This window comes from Periophthalmus magnuspinnatus, chromosome 6, assembly GCF_009829125.3.
Source record: "Periophthalmus magnuspinnatus isolate fPerMag1 chromosome 6, fPerMag1.2.pri, whole genome shotgun sequence".
NCBI lineage: Eukaryota > Metazoa > Chordata > Actinopteri > Gobiiformes > Gobiidae > Periophthalmus > Periophthalmus magnuspinnatus.
The window spans coordinates 18,188,152-18,207,365 of NC_047131.1; the positions used below are offsets into that span (position 1 = coordinate 18,188,152).

At 39.3% G+C, this 19,214-nt stretch overlaps 1 protein-coding gene across 1 annotated transcript; it reads left to right on the forward strand.

Annotated features, from left to right (window-relative positions):
• The first annotated feature begins 201 nt into the window (after positions 1-201).
• LOC117372343 (hyaluronidase-5-like) lies at positions 202-9,641 on the forward strand. Its single transcript, XM_033968136.2, has 4 exons — positions 202-342; positions 7,344-8,286; positions 8,421-8,510; positions 8,702-9,641. The coding sequence occupies exons 2-4, from the start codon at positions 7,363-7,365 to the stop codon at positions 9,113-9,115; spliced, it is 1,428 nt and encodes a 475-aa protein (XP_033824027.1). The 5' UTR covers positions 202-342; positions 7,344-7,362; the 3' UTR covers positions 9,116-9,641.
• Positions 9,642-19,214: the final 9,573 nt, after the last annotated feature.

Sequence of the window (19,214 nt, forward strand, 5' to 3'; positions counted from 1 at the left end):
TAGATTTCCCTTCAAAAGTACTGCATTCCTGGCGTGTCATTGCAAAATCCAGTGGAAATTAACTACATGTCCACAAAGTAAAATGATCCTTGAACCATTGTAAAGACAGGCAGGGTGTGTGCAAAAGACTGTCCTCAACAACAGCACCCATCTGAACATCTCTGTCAAGAACACCCAGCGCTGACAAGTTCATGCATGTGCCCTGGCAATAACTCAAGTCTTCTTCATACTTCAAAAACACACGCTGGAGGCACCCAAGGGAGAAGGAACAACGCGTTTACAAACAACAAGTGTACCATTTGAAGAGTGATTCTGACCAAGAAACCCTAAAACAATTTGCAGGTAAGTGCAACAAAACTGTAATTATCCACTAAAGGTGCAAGGATGTACTGGGAGTAACATTGTGTAGTGTGTAGTTATGGGAGCTGTCATTGTAATGTTATTGGGGTCAGCTGGGGCCGGTGTGGTGCAGTTTATGGCATGTTTTACAAGACCATGTATAATTAACAAATCGTAATGTTTGACAAACCTGCAGTCAAAACTATGATTGTAAAAGTCAATGTATGAACATGGATGTACTTAAAACTAGTCTCCAAAAATGTTGTACAAAACACTATATGAAATCAAGATAAAAACATTAAATCTGTATTGTAGATTGTATTGACTTGGCTTACTTTTGCAAACGAATATTAATTTGATCAGGCCTATTATTAAACGTATACTAAGTATTTACATGTATGGCACTACTTGCGTATTGTGTTTATATGAACCTATTTCAGTTCTCTGTTGTAAATAGGCAAATATTGTGAAACTACCACATATTTGTCACATGGGGGAATAAAAAAACATTTAAAAATATACGGAAAACTGCCCAGAAAGATTTAAATTCTGTCATTTCTATCAAAAAATTTAACGCAAGTTGTCATAATCAAATTCGCTTTAGTTATCTTTGCGAGAGTTTTTTCTTATTTGACTCTATTTCAATGACTTTTCTTTTTATATTTGAAACATTAATCCCCTAAATGTAAAAAATTACCTTATAAATGTCTCTCTATAGTACATTTGACCTTTATAGTGTACATTTATATCTCAGACTGAAGAGGAGACTAGAGGCCACAGTGTATTATCAGTGTCAAAGAGCAGACAGTGAAACCAAAGCCTCTTTCATTCCATCTCAAACATGTCAACTATTCCTGAGTTGGCTTTGTGTCTTCAGTCCTGTATATGTGACCCTGTATGTGGCGTCTGGTCCACATGTGCGCAGAGGGAGGAGGCTCATCGATGCGTGTCTATTTATAAGACAATATTTCTTTATATATAAATGCAAATCCAGCACATTATCACAAAAATATTACTTAAATATGTCTTCTTTAAAGCTGTACTGTGTAACTTTTCTAGTAGAGGGGCTACCATTTGCTTATCGCCTTCTCGTTACATTATTGCGTTACCTGGAATGTTCTGCAGTATGGCATTTTTTTAAACTTATCTATCTTGCATTAATTCATTTACGGGTGGTTATATTGCTGGAAAAACATTAATTCTTACTGCGGGGTCTCCTCTCCACAAACCTGACCTGTAACTTGAAGTGACTGTGCCCTCTGATTGTCTCCATGGAGATAGACAAGTGTAATGTCATGCTGTGGAACATTATAGGCAGTGCAATAACCTTTTCTTTTCCTTTTTTTTTTTTTTTAAATATTATTTTTATTGAATTTTGCAACACACAAAGAACAACAGCACAGCATAGCACATTACTTCAGCAAAGAGATAATAATTAAGTGAGTCATATCAGATGCAGCATTTATGACGAGATGAAAACAACGTTCAGCAATTATTGTTAGTATTACACCTCTATCCTTTTAATTTTCAAACAGTCCAGAAGATTTTCCCATTTTTTGAACAGATTGGACTTACCATTGAGGCAATATCTTAACCGTTCTAAAGACACCATCTCAGATATTAAATTTTTCCATATTTGGACAGAGGGGGCATCCTTACCAACCCATTTTGACATTATAGTTTTTCTACCCAGCATCAGGAGGAATTGTATTACATCTTTGTGAGCCATCAAGTCTACAGATATAAACCCCAAAAGACAAAGCAACGGACTGGGAGACAGGGTCTGCCCCACAACAGAGCCAACCTCTCTACACACGACATCCCAAAATGACTGTATAATCTTACACTCCCATAAACAATGGAATCTGGTCCCCGGAACTAAGTTACATTTGGGACAGTTTGGAGAGATTCCTGGAGTGTACTTGCTATATATATATATATATATATGGAGAGATGTAAACATTATGTAAGATATTGTATTGCATTTCTTTATGTCGATTACATATTGATATTTTAGACGGCAATATCAGAATTTTCTCCCATGTTTCATTGTCAATTGTTGTTTTAAGCAGCACATTCCATGATAATCGTAAACATTTAAGTCTGTCCTTCTTCATCCCTTGAAGCTCAGAATAAAATCTTGAGAGAAAATGCCCCCATTTTTGACAATGCAAAATAGTTTGTTCAAGAAGATTAATGTCCTGTGTGAACTCCAGAGATTTCCATTTTGATTTTACAAAATGCCTAAGCTGGAGATATTTATAAAACTATTTAGCAGGGATCTTATATTTGGCTTGTATTTCTTCAAATGACTTGAACTTTCCATTGTCCCATAGATCATGTATCCTCCTGATGCCAGCTTCTTGCCATGATCTGAGATCAGGACCAGCACCCTTTGCTACCAAATCTGGGTTGTCCACCAGTGTGGTCAGAGTAGATAATTTCAGATTATTCCCATACATTTTCTTTAAAAGGCTCCATGTTTTAAAAGCATTGTTAATCAAATAGTTGTCCTTAATCGTAAGTGGTAATTCCTTATCCCTTTTATCTAACAAATTTACGGGACAAAAGGGTTTACAGAGTGTCCTCTCAATCTCAAGCCATGGCATCTCATAATTTCCACAGGCCCACATTGAAATGATTCTTGCATGTATAGAAAGTACATAGTTTTAAATCTTAGGCACGCCCCAACTCCTTTGGAAGTTGTAAAATTTCCAATTTAATCTTAGGTTTTCTTCCTGCCCAAATAAAATCGGATATCGCCCTATTTATATCACTAACATCTTTTGGATTAAGCAAAATAAAAAGCATTGACACTGGATATATTAGCTTTGGGAGTATTATCATTTTAACAAGGTTGACCCTACCAAGGAATGAGATGGGGAGCTTTTTCCAACCAGCTAACTTTTCTTTAATGTGGATAATTAAAGTATTGATATTCTCTGAATACAGTTGACTAGTTTTGGGTGTAATATGAATACCCAAATATTTCAAGCTTGTAGGGGCCCATCGAAATGGTTTAACAAAAGCTGGTTCAGAGTGATCACACCTGACTAAAGGCATTATTTCTGATTTCTCAAAATTTACCTTATATCCAGATATCTGGCCAAATTCTTTTATGCAGTCAATAAGAGTAGGAATTGAGGTTTCAAGTTTTGTCAGAGTCAGAAGAAGGTCGTCAGCATATAGCAATATTTTATACTCTTTTGAACCAATTATTGTTCCTTTTATATTTTCATTCTGTCTGATTGCTATTGCCAAAGGCTCTATGGCCAAGGAAAACAGAAGGGGCGACAGGGGACTTCCTTGAGCCGTCCCCCTCTCCAATCTAAATGGTGTAGACAGAAGACCATTTGTCAAGACAGAGGCCTTGGACTCTTTATATAAAAGTTTTATCCAATTTATAAATTTATTTTGGAACCCAAATCTTTTAAGCACTTTAAGCATATATTCCAACTCAATGCGATCAAAGGCCTTTTCAGCATCCATCAAGACAATAGCCCCTGGTATTTGACACTGGTTGAGATATTGTATAATATTAATTAAACGTCTTGTATTATTTGAGGACAGACGGTCCTTCATAAAGCCAGTTTGGTCCATATTAATTATATCTGGCACAACCTTTTCCAATCTGTTAGCCAGTATCTTTGACAGAATCTTCATGTCCACACCAAGTAAACTTATTGGCCGGTATAAGGAGCACAATTCTGGGTCTGTCTTTTTTTGGTATAACATTTATAGTGGCAAGATACATTGTCTCTGGTAATTTCAAATATTCAAAGGATTTGTTGAAAACTCTTTGCAATAATTTAGAAATTTTCCCTTTTAAAACTTTATAAAATTCAGCAGGATATCCATCAGCTCCAGCACATTTGCCCTTCTAGACCTTTGGCTTGATCTACAGATATATGAGGCATATTCAACTTGTCTAGGAAGCTACCTCTGTCCAGTTCCTCATAGTTAACCTCAGAGCGATATAGGTTTTCGTAAAACTGTTTAAAACAGTCATTGATGTGTTTATTATCCACTTGTCGAACACCACTATCATCACACACTGCGGATATGAAAATACTGCGAGGGGAGCCCCTTGCCAGTTTGGCCAATAGTTTATTTGGTTTGTTCCCAAATTCAAAAAATCTTTGTTTTGCATAGAAAATATCTCTCTCAGCTTTCTTTGTGATCATATCACTTAATATTGCTCTAAGTTCTGCCAAAATGTCAATTGACTTAGATGCCAAGTATTCCTCCTCCAATTTTCTAATTTTATTTTCAAGTTTAGTTTGTTCTATTAATCGTTCCTTCTTCTTATGACTTGAATATGATATTATTATGCCCCGCATATAAGCTTTGTAGGCATCCCATACAACCCTTGGGTCAGCATCATCATTATCATTAACACTTAAATAAAGGTCAGTCTGCTCTTCCATAAGTTTATTAAAGCCATCATCTAAAAAAAGTAAATTGTTCATCCTCCAGGAGATTGTACGTTTTAGCTGCCTTGGTGGTTGCATCACAAGGCTTACAGGGGCATGATCGGAAAGTCCAATGATACCTATATCTGATTCTTGAACCAGGTGTGTCAAGTGTCTTGGCACAAATATGTAGTCAATGCGTGTCATTGACGAATGAGGCAGAGAATGAAATGTAAAGCTCTTCACTGAGGGATTAAAATGCCTCCAGACATCCACTAATTCAAATTCGTCTAAAATATTCCTTACTGCCCTTGCTTGTTTTGATTGGGTGTTTAGTGGGGGGCATCTGTCCATTATGGGGCATAAAGAGCTGTTAAAGTCACCTCCTATCAGTATATTTGAAGAGTCCATCTCTGCAAGTTGGTTGAGAAGCAGGGTGTAGAAGTCTTCATCATGTACGTTAGGGCTATAGATGTTGCCCAATAAAATAACTTCTCCATATAAAATACCCTTGATTAAAATTATCCTACCCTCTGTATCCTTAAATGTGTCTGTAACTGTAAATGGCAACTTTTTGTTTATTAATATTATCACCCCCCCTTTTATTTGTTGAATAGGGTGAAAAATAGACTTGACCTACCCCCTTAAATATTTTTTGCGTTCCTCATCTGTGAGATGAGTCTCTTGCAGTAAGGCTATTTGTATTCCATCTTTCTTTAAACTATTTAGGATGGCTTTCCTTTTCACTGGATTATTTGAACCTTTAATATTCCAAGTACGTATCCTAATATTCATCTACATTTTGTTTAGTATATTTGTGCTGCATCTGGAACAACAAAGCTGAATCTAAAATATGTCTCAAGAAACCTCTCTGTGCTAGCGAGCAAAACTTAAAATAATCCAAGCAAAAACAGAACACAAGGCTTGGATTTAACCCGTGTAGGCTCGTGTCCAAGAGGACACAGCCTGCAAAATAAAATACAAAAAAGTAAAAATATAATATCTTCATACCCTATATCTAGAGTATAGCGGGGGTAGCGAATCTGAAATAAAGAGAACAAGTAACGGCTCACGCACTGCTCCCTGGACCGCATTTAAGTATGCCATGAAAGTGCCAAAATAAACATGTGACTTAAAATAACAGTGAGCATCACACTTACTTGTTTAGGACAATATAACCAGTTGGAAATACCACACCATTTTAAACAGTGTCAACACTCTTACCTCATATGAACGGTGAATCATAAGTCACTGGGGAAGTGTCTTTATGAAGTTGTTGAGCTCTTCCATGCTGGAGAGAGTGGTAGTCTTGCCGTTCTGATGAAAGATCTTGATCACAGCTGGGTAGAGAAACGCGTACTTGATACCTGCCTCCCGCAGCCGTAATGGTGCAGGTGCTGATTCTTGCCTCTTTTTAACCACTTTAGCAGAGAAATCCTGATAAAAGGAGATCTGCCTCTCATCCACTTCCACTCGTCCCTTCCTCATCGCAGCGTAAAGGATCCTTCCTTTATCAGTGTAGTTGTGCAGTCTCACCAGAACAGCTCTTGGTCCGTCTCTGCCCCGACCAGCCGGCGGTCCTGTGCGGTGCGCTCTCTCGATTTTGATCCGTTTCTCTTGCGAAAAAAAAGTCACTGGGTCCCTGCCCTCAGTTCCTTCTTTAAGTCCGGTAATCCTTATATTTTGACGACGACTTTGATTCTCATAGCTGTCAAGTCGTTCCAGTGCTCGTTTAAGAGATTTCTCCATGACATCCAGCCTCGGTGCAGTGGCCGCGGATGCGTCCTCCAGGTCGGACACGCGCTTTTCCACATCATCCAGTCTTTGGGCAATTGCGTCAAATTTGCCGGAAAGTTCGTTAACTGGCTTGAGTATAGTTGCGAGTTTTTTGTCAAGCATTTCTTCAATGTTCTTGGTCACTCGTTCCACTATCACATCTTCTCTTAAAGTCTCGACACTTTCCACCTCGCACCCAGTAGCCACCTGTCCAGCCTCCCTATCGGTATCATTCTCAGCGGTTGTGTCGGCGTCATCTTGGCTAGCGTAAGCAATGCTAGCGCTAGCATTAGCCTTGCGTCCTCCCGTTTTCGCTCCTTTCTTTTTAGTCGATGGAGGATTTACAAAAAAGTTTTCCAGGGACATGTTGGAGTTATTAACTTCTCCTATGGCAAATAATACGGCAAATTGCTGTCTCAGAAATAGTTTACACAAGCCCAGTGAGCAGGCGAAAAGAAAAGTACGTCTATCCTGTAGCGTGCATCGCCCCCTCCTTCCGCAATAACCTTTTCTAACGATATAAGGAGATGGCGTACTCTCCATCAGAAAAGTTACACAGTGGTTTCTTTAAGTTCTGCCAATGTGTAGAATCTGATACTGTATCCATGGAAACTGCCAAAAAGCAAACCAATATTCATGGAAACTGTGATAATCATGGATTTTGTCAGCACTCGGACCAATCAGTGACATTTAAAACTGTTTAGTAACCGGTTTTCAAATAGGGATAGAGTGAAGTAGGGCTAAGTCAGCTGGAAATGTTTTTTTTTTCTTTATATCTTGATAACTAACCAAACTCTTTTTGTTCATCCTCCCTAGATCCAACCCATATTACGTCATGAAGAATCCCAAACATACCACCTCCATCTTTACAATCTCATTCTTACTATACTGTACCCAAGCCTTACCCAGAACTACCCCTCCCTTAGACCCCGGCCATCCCTTTCTCTTCATGTGGAACGCCCCATCCGAACTGTGTGAAGTCCGATTCGGGATGCCTCTGGACCTGTCCTACTTCCACCTCATCAGCAGCACTTTGAAATCCACCACCAACCAACCCATCTCCATATTCTACACTGACCGATTTGGCATTTTCCCTTATATCGACGAAGACACCGGTGAGATATACGACTACGGCTTACCCCAGTTGGTCGATTTGAAAGACCACCATAATCGTGCAGAAGATGATATTGAATACTACATCCCGATCGACAAACCCGGACTAGCAATTTTAGATTTCGAGGAGTGGAGGCCGCAGTGGATTCGAAACTGGGGAAGCAAGAATATCTACAGAGAGATTTCCATTGAAACTGTTAAGAAGAAAAATGCTTCTCTAACTGACGATGAAGCGGAAGATCGCGCCAAGATAGTGTTCGAACGAGCGGCAAAACGATACTTCCTCAGATCGATAAATGTAGGAAAGAAGTTGAGACCCAAAAGACTATGGGGTTACTATCTTTATCCGGATTGTTATAACTACGATTACAATCAGGATATGGTGGGTTATACAGGGGAGTGTCCAGAGATTGAACAAGTGAGAAACAATGAGCTCTTGTGGCTGTGGAACACATCTACAGCACTGTTTCCATCCATTTATCTGGAGGAGGTGCTGAGGGATTCAATGCAAGCACGAATGTTTGTGAGGCATAGGATAAAGGAGGCTATGAGGGTGTCTGCGCTCCCAAACAGAACGTACTCCATACCTGTTTACGCCTACATACGGCCCGTGTACAAGGACAGTGTGGACCAGTACATGTCTGAGGTGAGGACCATAGAAAGTGGTTCAATGCTTTATAATCTTTTTTGAGTCATGGCAACACTCTCAATTTTTTTTATGTTGCTAAATGAATGTTGAGGATATGCAAATGTACTTACCTGATGTCATACGTGTTTCAGTTTGACCTCGTAAACACGATCGGAGAAGTGGCTGCTCTGGGGGCAGCTGGAGTCGTGTCCTGGGGAGACATGAACATCACTGACAATGAGGTAAACACTCAACTGCAGTCACAGCTGTTTTATGTGCTTTTGCGTGTGTCTGATTCACTCAAAAATGGTGGATAGGACATTTCAGGTCAGGTAGACGACTCACCTGTAGAAGCCAAACTGAAAATGTAACTGAATGAACTGCTGAGTCTGAGCTGTTCCTCCAGTGTGACTCCTCAGCTCTCTCTCCACAGGACTCTTGTTTTGACGCTCGCCGTCACTTGGAGCAGGTGATGAACCGCTACATCCTAAACGTCTCCATGGCGACGCAGCTGTGCAGTGAGGCCCTGTGCCAGAGCCGGGGCCGCTGCATCAGGAAGCAGTGGGACAGTGACCTGTACCTCCATCTGGACCATCGGAGGTACCACATAGACAGGCTGAGGAGAGGGGGGCCCCTGGTGGTGAGAGGAGGACTGTCCCAGGACGATGTGGACTACTATGACAGGTGGTTTGACTGTATGTGTTACACGGAGCAGCCATGTAGAGCTCCGATAACACTGAATGTTATCAATGAGGCTTTTGTTACAAAACAGGGAAACTCCGCAGAGGCACGGACGACCAGTGTTTATGTACTACTGATGATGGTGCTAATGTGGAACTTTATATGAAAATCATGTAGGATTGTGGACTAAATTTGTGGTAAGCCATAGGTAGTACTCATTTTCTCAGTTACATTTACTTGAGTAACTTTTTAAATAAATGGTACTTTTCAGAGTACTTTTCTAGCAGCCACTAACTACTCGTTTGAAGATAGTAAGGTTCAGATCTTAGCCAGAGAAAAGAAATGGTTTGATGAGCTTTCTTTTTGTTAGGAAAGCCAATCCTTCCTTAAACAGGAATGGGGGGCTAAGACATAATCCATCCCCCATCTATAACTTCATCCTCAGACCCAAAACAAACAGAAGGAACAAGGAGAACAATATGGTGAGCCCGTAGGACTATTAAAGGTTGAAGACTGAAACTGGAGACAATAGCTGTTTACAGTTTCAGTGTTGTCACCCCCTCCCTTCAGACAGATATAAGGCAGTGTCCACCAGCAATCTGACCAGAACTAAAGAAGCGGCTTGGATGAGCAGCGAAACGTCTTCACTCCTACAACTTTTTGTCCAGTTGACAGGCTTTTACTATTCTAACAGCATACTTTTACTCCTACTTTAGCAATATTTTTTTTTTTTTACTGAAGTAACAGTACTCTTGAGTAAATAGTTTTGGTAACTCTTTTCACTCTAAAAGTGACAAAAGCTTTATATTGATTAAATGAACTGATTTGAATATATGTGTTTTGTATTTTTTGTCTATCCTTTGAAAATACCAGATTCTGCGCATTATTTCACGTTTTGTCCTTAGAATTACACTGACCTCAATTTATAAATCAGATGTTTCATACTGACAGTTACTCTTTAAGTTACTCTTACTTGAGTAGTACTTTTCCTTAATAGTTTTTACTCACACTTAGTTATTCTTGGACCACTACTTTGTACTTCTACTTGAATAATAATATTTTGCAGTAACGCTACTCTTACTTAAGTACAATTTTTGGCTACTCTCACCTCTGCTTGTGATTAAAAAAAAATAGTCCTATGAACTGTGAAATACAGTAGGTACATTATTATGCCTTGATGTAACTTTTGTAAAACCATTATGTACAGTTAGTTGATATAAATGCAATGTGATTCATGAGAAAAAAGGTCAAAACTCATGTATGATTGTGATTTCTATTCTATTTAAAGTCTATTGTTAGCTAAAACTTCTTTACTTCTCCATTTGTACTTTTATTGCAATCTCATTTATAGTTTTGTTATTGTTGTGTCTTTTTGGTTTAAAATTTTTTTTGAGCAACAAACTGACACATTCACCATAATTAAGAGTGAAATAGTGTTTTATTGTAGTTCTTTTAGTAGTTAATTGCACTACAAGCTGTTGTCCCCAAGAGGGCGACAAAGCTATACAGAAGTGAATGCATTGGTCTAATTCAACAGTAGTTTCAGTGTAATCTAAAGTTTTGGACAGAAGCCTCCCTATGACAATAGCAGCAGGTGCATGTGACTCTCCCCACACATTTAACACCTGCTAAGAGAAGTTCTCATGACTGTAACATCAAACACCTGCGCTCTATCAAACACACTGGATACTATTACTGCAATTTGATCAAGTTTCTGTTCAGGTTTATGACAAGGAACAGAGTAAATAGTACAAGAGAATTCCTCATATTATAACCTTAAAAAGTGTCAGAAACTACAACCCAAAACCTCATGACTGGACTTTGAACCGTAGCTTGAGAACCTCGTCTTCAGTAAACTTCTATTACATATGACATTTTCTCATCATATTTCCATTGGCAGAGTGGAATGTGTCACATACAGAAACACTGAGGCGTTGTCTGTGAGTGAGAGTGTGTATCCGTAACACTGGGGACTTAAATCTGTAAAAGCCTACACACACTTACATAATAGAGACGTGCGTTACATATGGAGGCAAAAATCAGGTCCCCATGAGATAAACCTTTTGATATGAAATCACTGACATGGTTTAAAGATGAGATATTCATTAAAGTTAAAGTTAGAGTTTAGGTTAAAGATGTACTATTTAATTTTTGTTGGAGGGTCTCATATGTGCTTGTTTCTATAGAAATGTTTCTGCTTTGCCTGCAATGTTCCATAGTATACTATTAAACTTGTCTCTCTCCATTGAGACAAGCAACTAATGCCACCAGGTCAAGTTACTGTGTTCCAAATCACATAAGAATGCATGGTTTTCATGGTATGTTTTGCAATAAAGCACATTTAGTTGAATAAATGCTATAGATAAATTTAATGCCATACCATGGAGCATTCCAGGTAAAGCCATAACATTTCCATGGACATACACAGGTAGTAGAAAAGTTGCACAGTGCATCTTTAAGATTAGGCAGTTAGTTCAAGGTTAGGAACAGTCTTGAGGAAACAAATATAATGTCCCCACAAAGTATGGAAATATATGTGTGTGGGTGTGTGTGTGTGTGTGTGTGTGTGTGTGTGGGGGTGTGTGTGTGCGTGTGTGTGTGTGTGTGCGAGAGTGTGAGGAGAACACAGAGAGATTTTCTGTCTTGTTCATCCATATTCAGGAGGACGTCCCATCAGCTGCTCTCTGTGGCACTGCCCCTCACAGACAGAGCACTCTGTTGTGGCTCTACTACATGAATATTTGATGTTTCCTCCAATGAAACTGAAAATATAGATCAACTAAACAGTAACTAAAGTCGTACATTATTTCAGCAGCTCATGAATACTGTAGTAAGTAAGTAATAGGCTTTGTGCATAGTAGCACCTGGCAACCACACAGTTAGTGTCACTACTTACTGTTCAGTTTGATCTCTATGTGTTTTTTTGCAAGTCACGCTAAAATGAATAAATATTTAAAGATCAGGCAGTGGATTGAGAGCTGTGGGTGGATGCCTCTGGCAAAAAAACTACATAAATAAAATTAATACTTCACTGGAGGACACTTGTGCATTTAGAAAAACACCATAAACTGAAGTATTCTACATATGAAAAGAACTGGGTCCTTATTTTAATTTATTTGTATTTTAATAGGTTGTTTATTTTGTGTTTTCTGGTTTTACTAAAGTGACTGTTAGCTTTGAGACCATAGACAGACAAATGAAGTAGTTATCTACCTTATTTAGCCCCGCCCACTTTTGCCCCTAAATGCTCCAGTTCCGGGTTAAGAGGGAATTCCATTCTTTTCAATGGCAAATTTGGAAAAGGTTTCGCCTCAAAAATATGATATAAAGTAGTGTTGATTTGTGTAAAATGTCCTATGTTCATGTGACCAACAAGCCAACACCTCATCAATTCTGCGTGAAGCTTTAAAAGGGCTCTGTAGTCTGTATAGAACTTTTTTTCTGTCAAAATCACTAGCCCCATGCAAAATAATACCAGGGGCGGCGTCCACGACAACCTCTGGAATAAGGTGAATAGGGGCGAATTTAGGGCAAAGTTTCATATTTGGAACGCTGACTGAGTATCATAGCAGCCAAAGAACCAATCTGAAGTGAAGCTGTTGCAGGTAATGCCCCTTCCCACCCACACAGCTAGGAGGGAGTGGGCACTTAGCAACACTGTCAACCAACCCTATTGCAAACGCTAGAGCAGGGGTCTCCAACAACTACCAGTAGCTCTCCAACTCCTTCCAAGTAGCTCGCCAAAGGATTTCTGAATTATATGTATTGTACTGAATAACAAAAATTGGATTAATTACCACTGTAAATGTATCAATTCGATGCCTAACTTTGTGGACTAACAGATGGGGTACAGTTAGATGCCTATAAAACATAAACCATTATCCATTTAAAGTTTACCATGTCACTAATATTTACTCAGTTTCTTGCTCCTGCTAAAATTAGTAGCTCTCTGGCAATGTCGTTTTGTAAAAGTAGCTCACTGGAGGAAAAAGGCTGGAGCCATCTGTGCTAGCGAGAGTAACCTCAGGGAAAGAAGGTGCCCGATTTGTCTGTTATTACCGTTCACATCTTGATTTACGGACACAATAGTGAAATTAAAGCCGCAAGCGGCATCAAACGACCCTCGTGGGCCACGCTTTGAACTTGGCTGACCCGGCACTCCCTGAGGGTGGCGCTAACAGACGTCAAAATATCACCATCATAATTAGAATTTTAATAAATATATTTCAAATTGGTTGACAACATTAACTATAGTTTTAGTCGATTAATTTGGCATGACTTAAAATAAAAATTAATATGGGACTAAAATGGGTCTGAAAATTAGACAAATTCTTTGATTAAAATTAAATTACAAGTGTCAGAACTAACACTGTTGCAACTCTCAAACTGAAAATAAAGTCTGACATTTCAAACTTACAACAGTCAACTTGTCCAGCTTTGCACCTATTTCATCAATGGAAATATTTGTTCCCTAAAGACAGCAGTGTTGATTGACAGCTGAAGTAAAAGTAGTTTAGCTGTGGGCTGAGGCAGTAATGAGTTGCTCAGATTCCATAGGTGTTGTTTATAAAGAGGCCCTTAAACGTGCACTTGTTCTGACAGACAGCAGCACACTACAGAGGGAGAGTTACACTTAAGACTATACTACAGTGTCATCACAACACTGTGCCAGAACAGACAACATGTTCAAGATGTTCTCCATACCATACAAAAGGGGGCAAATAACTCTAGATGTAATTTACTGTTTATGACAGAACAAAATCCAAGTGTTATTTTTGTCAGGGAATGTTCAACAAAAGAAAGAGATTACATTGTCAAACTACAAGACAGAACTATTACCTACAGTTACAGTAATGACATATTTACATTTTTCATCTTTGAGTCAACAAGTCTGAAAATGAGTGTGCCAGACAAGAATGAACTTTGTAGAGCAGCATGATAAGGACGTACAGTCAGTCAGTTATTTTCTCTTATTTTCTCAGGGCCGATTCAAGCTCGGTGGGGGCTCTGTGCTGAAAGCTGCTTCAGAGGACCCTCACATCCATCCAAACATATTATCGTCTAGTCATTTTTAAGGTTTGAATATGCAAAATTGAGTGTCTGAAATGTTCTGTTTGCACCTACCCCCTATCCCCACCCACTGCACTTTACTTATTTGCAATTCAACTCCAGGACTAGCAGCAAAGGATCAGTTCTGCAGTTTTGAACAGGAAAACAATGGACCCATTTCTAATATCTATATTGTTTTTGAGCAATAATATGGTTTACAACAACTTTATATCTAAATGAGCAATAAAAAAAACATAATGACGCACATCTTCATTATTGCTGTGGACAATATTAGGCTAAGACAATAAAATATCTGCTCAGTTCATTTAAAGCTTCTAGGTTAGACATTTAACACAATCAAACTTCCCAAGCATGAGTTGGGTGGGTGCGGTGGTCCTCTGGTGGGACATCCTGTTCACAGCTCTCTCTCTCTCTATAATGTGCAGTGTCTGATGGGAGCAGCCGTTCCCACACAATAACAGCTCTATTGTCCCCCCCGTCCTCCGCCTGATCTGGGGATGGCGGCCACATTTAGGTCACCGGCTGCATGGGATTGAAAGCCCACCAACACACTCACTCAACAATCAGACCCTCCTCCCCATAGTTCACCCAATACTAAAACAGAAATACAATCAGGTATGTGCCCCCAGCAAAACACGAACCAGCACTGTGGGAAAACCGAGGAAACAAAGCTGCATTCATTCATTGATAATTGTGCTATAGATGCTAACTGCTTTTCACTTTCGCTTCAGTTTTGGTTTGCTATCAGTGCTGCAGAGGGTGGGGCAGATATAATATACAGTAATATCAGTGCAGTGCTGCAGTGGAGGTGAGCGACTGGGGCGGTACACCTGTCCCACAGTAACACAGATGCACAAAGGGGAGCTCAGGGAAGACACAAAGCGCCTGTTGAAGGGCAAAAGCTCACTGAAGTGTTCAACAAAGCATTGGCCCGATAAAAAAAAAAAAAAAAAAAAAGAAGCTGTGTTGATCAGAGTACCATGGTAAAAAGAAAAGAAACGCTCCCCCTGGAACTGAGGCGTACAGGGAGTTTAAGGGAGGCCACTGAAGTCCAAGGGTGTGTGTGTGTGTCCCTACAGGTCAAAGGTGAAGAGCAGTGTGCACAGGTCAGACCCCCTGCCCTCTGCCCTGGGAGCCTGTAGGAGAGGAAACAGTTCAGACATTTGGTGCATGAGCTTGGCTGAGGAACCAATAGTGCAAAACTACCTGTGAGAAAATGATAAGAGAAACCTGTATTTGTCCCAAAATGGGCACATTTCACTGCAAGACAAAGTACAAAAACAACACAAGAATAAGAGTGCAACAGCCAAAAGTCAAGATAAAGAATTTGACGAAGATTAGAAAGAAAGTCAAAGTTAGAGTGGCATTTTCAATTCCATGTAGACAAGAGTTGTACTGCAGAGGATAAAGATGTAGCAAAGAGACTTCAGCAGACGACTGGAGGCTCTGCAGAGAATCAGATCAGCCTCTACAAACAGTACACCATTACAGAGCACCTCAGGCCAGAGTGTGGGGCTCGGAGTGACACCGGGGATAACAGGACCGAAACAAACAAGTCTACTGCTGCTCACAATCATGAACATAGTTTGTTTTGGGAGGAAATACGCTATACTTTACATCCAAAAATTAATTAAAAGTGTCATGCCTGTAAGTTTTTTCAGCTTCCTTAGAGGTAACATGTTGGGGACTTTTGACCCTTTAAAAGACTGTCTTGAATTGTAATTTTCTATAGAAACTGTGCAAATCTTTCCTCTCTCTGAAACTATTGGATGGAGAGGTATAAAAGGGATGAAGAGTGGGGAGAGACATTCAGCAAATTGTCCATATTGCAACTCCTAATATATTCCCAGTAATATAGCCCATTAAGAATCTTTTATTTTATTTGTGTGTTGTACTCATTTCTATTTTTGCTAAGTTATGAAGTCTTTATGATGGTAAAAAATCAATTACAGCACCTTTAAGATTCCAATTGTTGTACAAATAAGCTACACAGAGTGATAAGGTAAGGCTCAAGGAAATTTGACCTCTGCATTTGACCCATCCTTCAATGTTACTGAGCGTGATCGGGAGCAAAGTTTGATCTGGAGAGACAATGTTACATGTCCTCAAAATATGTATTCAGCGTGCAAATTTTGAGTAATTGTATTCTGGTACAGTTACTCCTTCATTTGGTGATAGTCAAAATACAGTTGTGTTGCCACTAAAATCTCAAGCTTGATTTCAAGATTTAAGGAATAGACTCAGTACTGAACACTGATTCCGATATGACAATGACAATTAAAAAAACACTCTTTATTTAGACAATAGAATATGATTTTCAACATTAAATCATAGCATTTTTTATATTCTCATGTGATTTTATATCTGTGTAATCCCTCAGTCGTCCATGTAGGTTCCACAGGTCTTATACTTGTTCTGATACAGCTCAAAATCAGTCTAAAGTTATTCAGGAAAGGTTCATTTCTGTCGTATGAATGTGACTTTCTGCACTGATACCTGCGCAAATGGGTATCTAGTTTGAATAACTATTAGTATCTGTTTTTTTAACTTTTGACAACCATACATTTGAATACGTACTGTACATAAAGCAAACATCATTCTTGTGTTGATGTGTGTTTTACCTCTCTAATCAGTGATGAATATTTTCCAAAGGTGAAACAAACACTGGGCCGTTTTAATCCTATAACGCATCTGTACACTGTAATATACTGCAACTCAAAGTGAAAGTATTTTAAGTCTTCAGAACACAGTATTCTGATTGATTTTAAAGCTGTTTTCACTATACTTCAGTTCAAGTTCTTCCCAACACTGATCATAGCTTACATAATATACTCTTTATATTCATATTTGTTTGCTTGGTGCTGTTCCCAGAGGAGCAGCCCGGGAGCATTTGGGTAAAGATCACTTGGACTCCTGTTGAGAAGCAAGGCCTGGTTGTACCGTCCGTCCCACTCATTGTCTCTGAATGAATGGTACTGTCTAATTACTGGAGCGGTGAAGGGGCCGCTGTGCCACCACCACAAAAGACACGGACATAAAGGTCTGTGCCAGCAGCAAATCAAAGCCAAGCGCTGATTACCCAAGAATGTGCCCCAACAAAGACTCTCCACTGCGCACAATTAGACCAGAATGTGATGTCATTATTCAGCGGCCTCATGGATATTCATAAAGTTATCATTCACTGTAATGCTCAGCTGACATGCGTTATGGGACGGCGCAAGACAGCAACGGCAGTCAGATTGGAGTCTAGAGTGGCACTAAAGAGGACACGAACAAAAAAGACAATTAGTTTATCCGAGCGGCAGATGTGGTGGAGCGGTTTCAGCGGTCGCCCACCAACGCAAAGGTCAACTGTTTGATTCCAGCACGTCCAGTACATACTTCACCCACCATGTATATAGGAATCTGGTGTGTGAGTGATTAGTGGTTGAAGGGGCTGATACAGATGGCACAGATTGACCGCCACACTTCTGTCAGTGTACAAGTGGCAAGTGTGGTAAAGAAGTACCTCTAAATGAAGAATGAGTGTCCAAAAACTGCTATTAAAACCGTCTTAAATCAAACATAATCTGTAAAATCCGCCTTTCTTGTAAACAAGCAGGTAAACAGAAGAGCCATGTATCAACTCATCAACCGCTGGGCTTTTGGACTGCATCTAACGCACAGTCACGAGGTCAGAATACTTTTGAGTGAAGCTAATTTGTGTAGTTTACATCTTACATTCTCCATTTACTTATACTAACTGGTAGATAGAGTTGCATCAAAATGTATTAATCCTTCATACTACCTGAGCTCGTATAAGTGCTTACACCTACTCATTAAGGAAGACTTAACCTATAACCTTTTTTAATTTAGTAACATACAAAGAGAATTTTACATGGTACAACAAAATATTGATCGAAACTGGCTTAATAACAGAAACAGGTCCACTTACTTCCTGTTCAAAACCATAACAGAAGCAGGTTTTCTCTAGCTTATTTTTTTGATGATATATGGCTACGCAAATGTTTTGTGTTGTGTGATATTTCAATTTTTCTTTTTTAATAAATCTGCAAAAATGTCAACAATTTTGTGTTTCTATGTCAATATGGAGTGCTGTGTGTACATTAATGGGGGGGGGGGGGGGGGGGGGGGGGGGGGGAACAAAACAAAAAAAAACAACTTGAATGATTTTAGCAAATGGCTGCAATATAACAAAGAGTGAAATATTTAAGGGGGTCTGAATATTTTCCGTAGCTACTGTAGGGCCCAGAGTCTGAATTGTTTGAATAATCACCTTTTTTTTTTGGAGCATTCAAGCCTCAAATTCAATTCATGCATGCATCAATCGAAATGCAATGCACTTTGGGGGAGCTGGTGAGGGAAAACTGTTATAACGTGCATGGTTAAAAACTAAAGGTTGATTTTACACCATATGTCTCCTTTACAAGGTCATTGTCGCAAGAAAAATAGTCCCTCGCACAGTTTTGGTGCACACATGAATTAGTTGCACATAGCCCATGTGTCAGCAGCCCAGCTCAGACACCCTCAGTGATAATAATGTGAGAATAAAAGTCTGTCAGTGTGCGTCGTCATGGTAACAGGGAGCAGGGCCCAGACAAAGACCTGCCTGTATCTGCCAGACCGGCTTCAGAGCTATGGAAATCTGCTGAGTGTGAACATGGAGGGCCATAAATTGTGCTGTTTTTTGAAGTTCTGCTAAATTTGATTATCGAATATGTCATCAATAATTAGAGTTGGAAAGTGAAATAAGTGAAATAATTCGACATGTTTATAAGTTTCACTTTCACTTTTTGATGCTCTGAGTCAACAGTCTCTCCCCCTTTACAGCACTATCGCATTACAACTGGCATTAATGAAACTACTGCACATCTGGTTTGTGACGTTTTGTATCATGCTTTTGTATATTTATGGAGAATTGTCATCTGAGAACCTGGATGGGCGGAGCATTGAACAAATATTACACCTAACTGTAAAGAGGGTACAAACAGGGCCCAGGAGAGATCACTAAATTATTCAAACATGCATGGATAACATATAAAATGAGATAAGATGAGGGGACAATGTTATAACATGGTAGAAAGCTAAAAACAATGTGATTTTGCATAATACACCCTCTTTAATTTTCGCAAACCTGACCTGTAACTTGGCCTGGTGACATCAAAATAAAAAAATAAAAAAATAAATAAATAAGT

Excerpts from the sequence above, each read along its gene's own strand:
- LOC117372343 (XM_033968136.2), top strand. The coding sequence starts at position 7,363 with ATGAAGAATCCCAAACATACCACCTCCATCTTTACAATCTCATTCTTA. Across the intron at positions 8,287-8,420 it reads TGGACCAGTACATGTCTGAG|TTTGACCTCGTAAACACGAT; the intron begins GTGAGGACCATA and ends TACGTGTTTCAG. Across the intron at positions 8,511-8,701 it reads TGAACATCACTGACAATGAG|GACTCTTGTTTTGACGCTCG; the intron begins GTAAACACTCAA and ends CTCTCTCCACAG.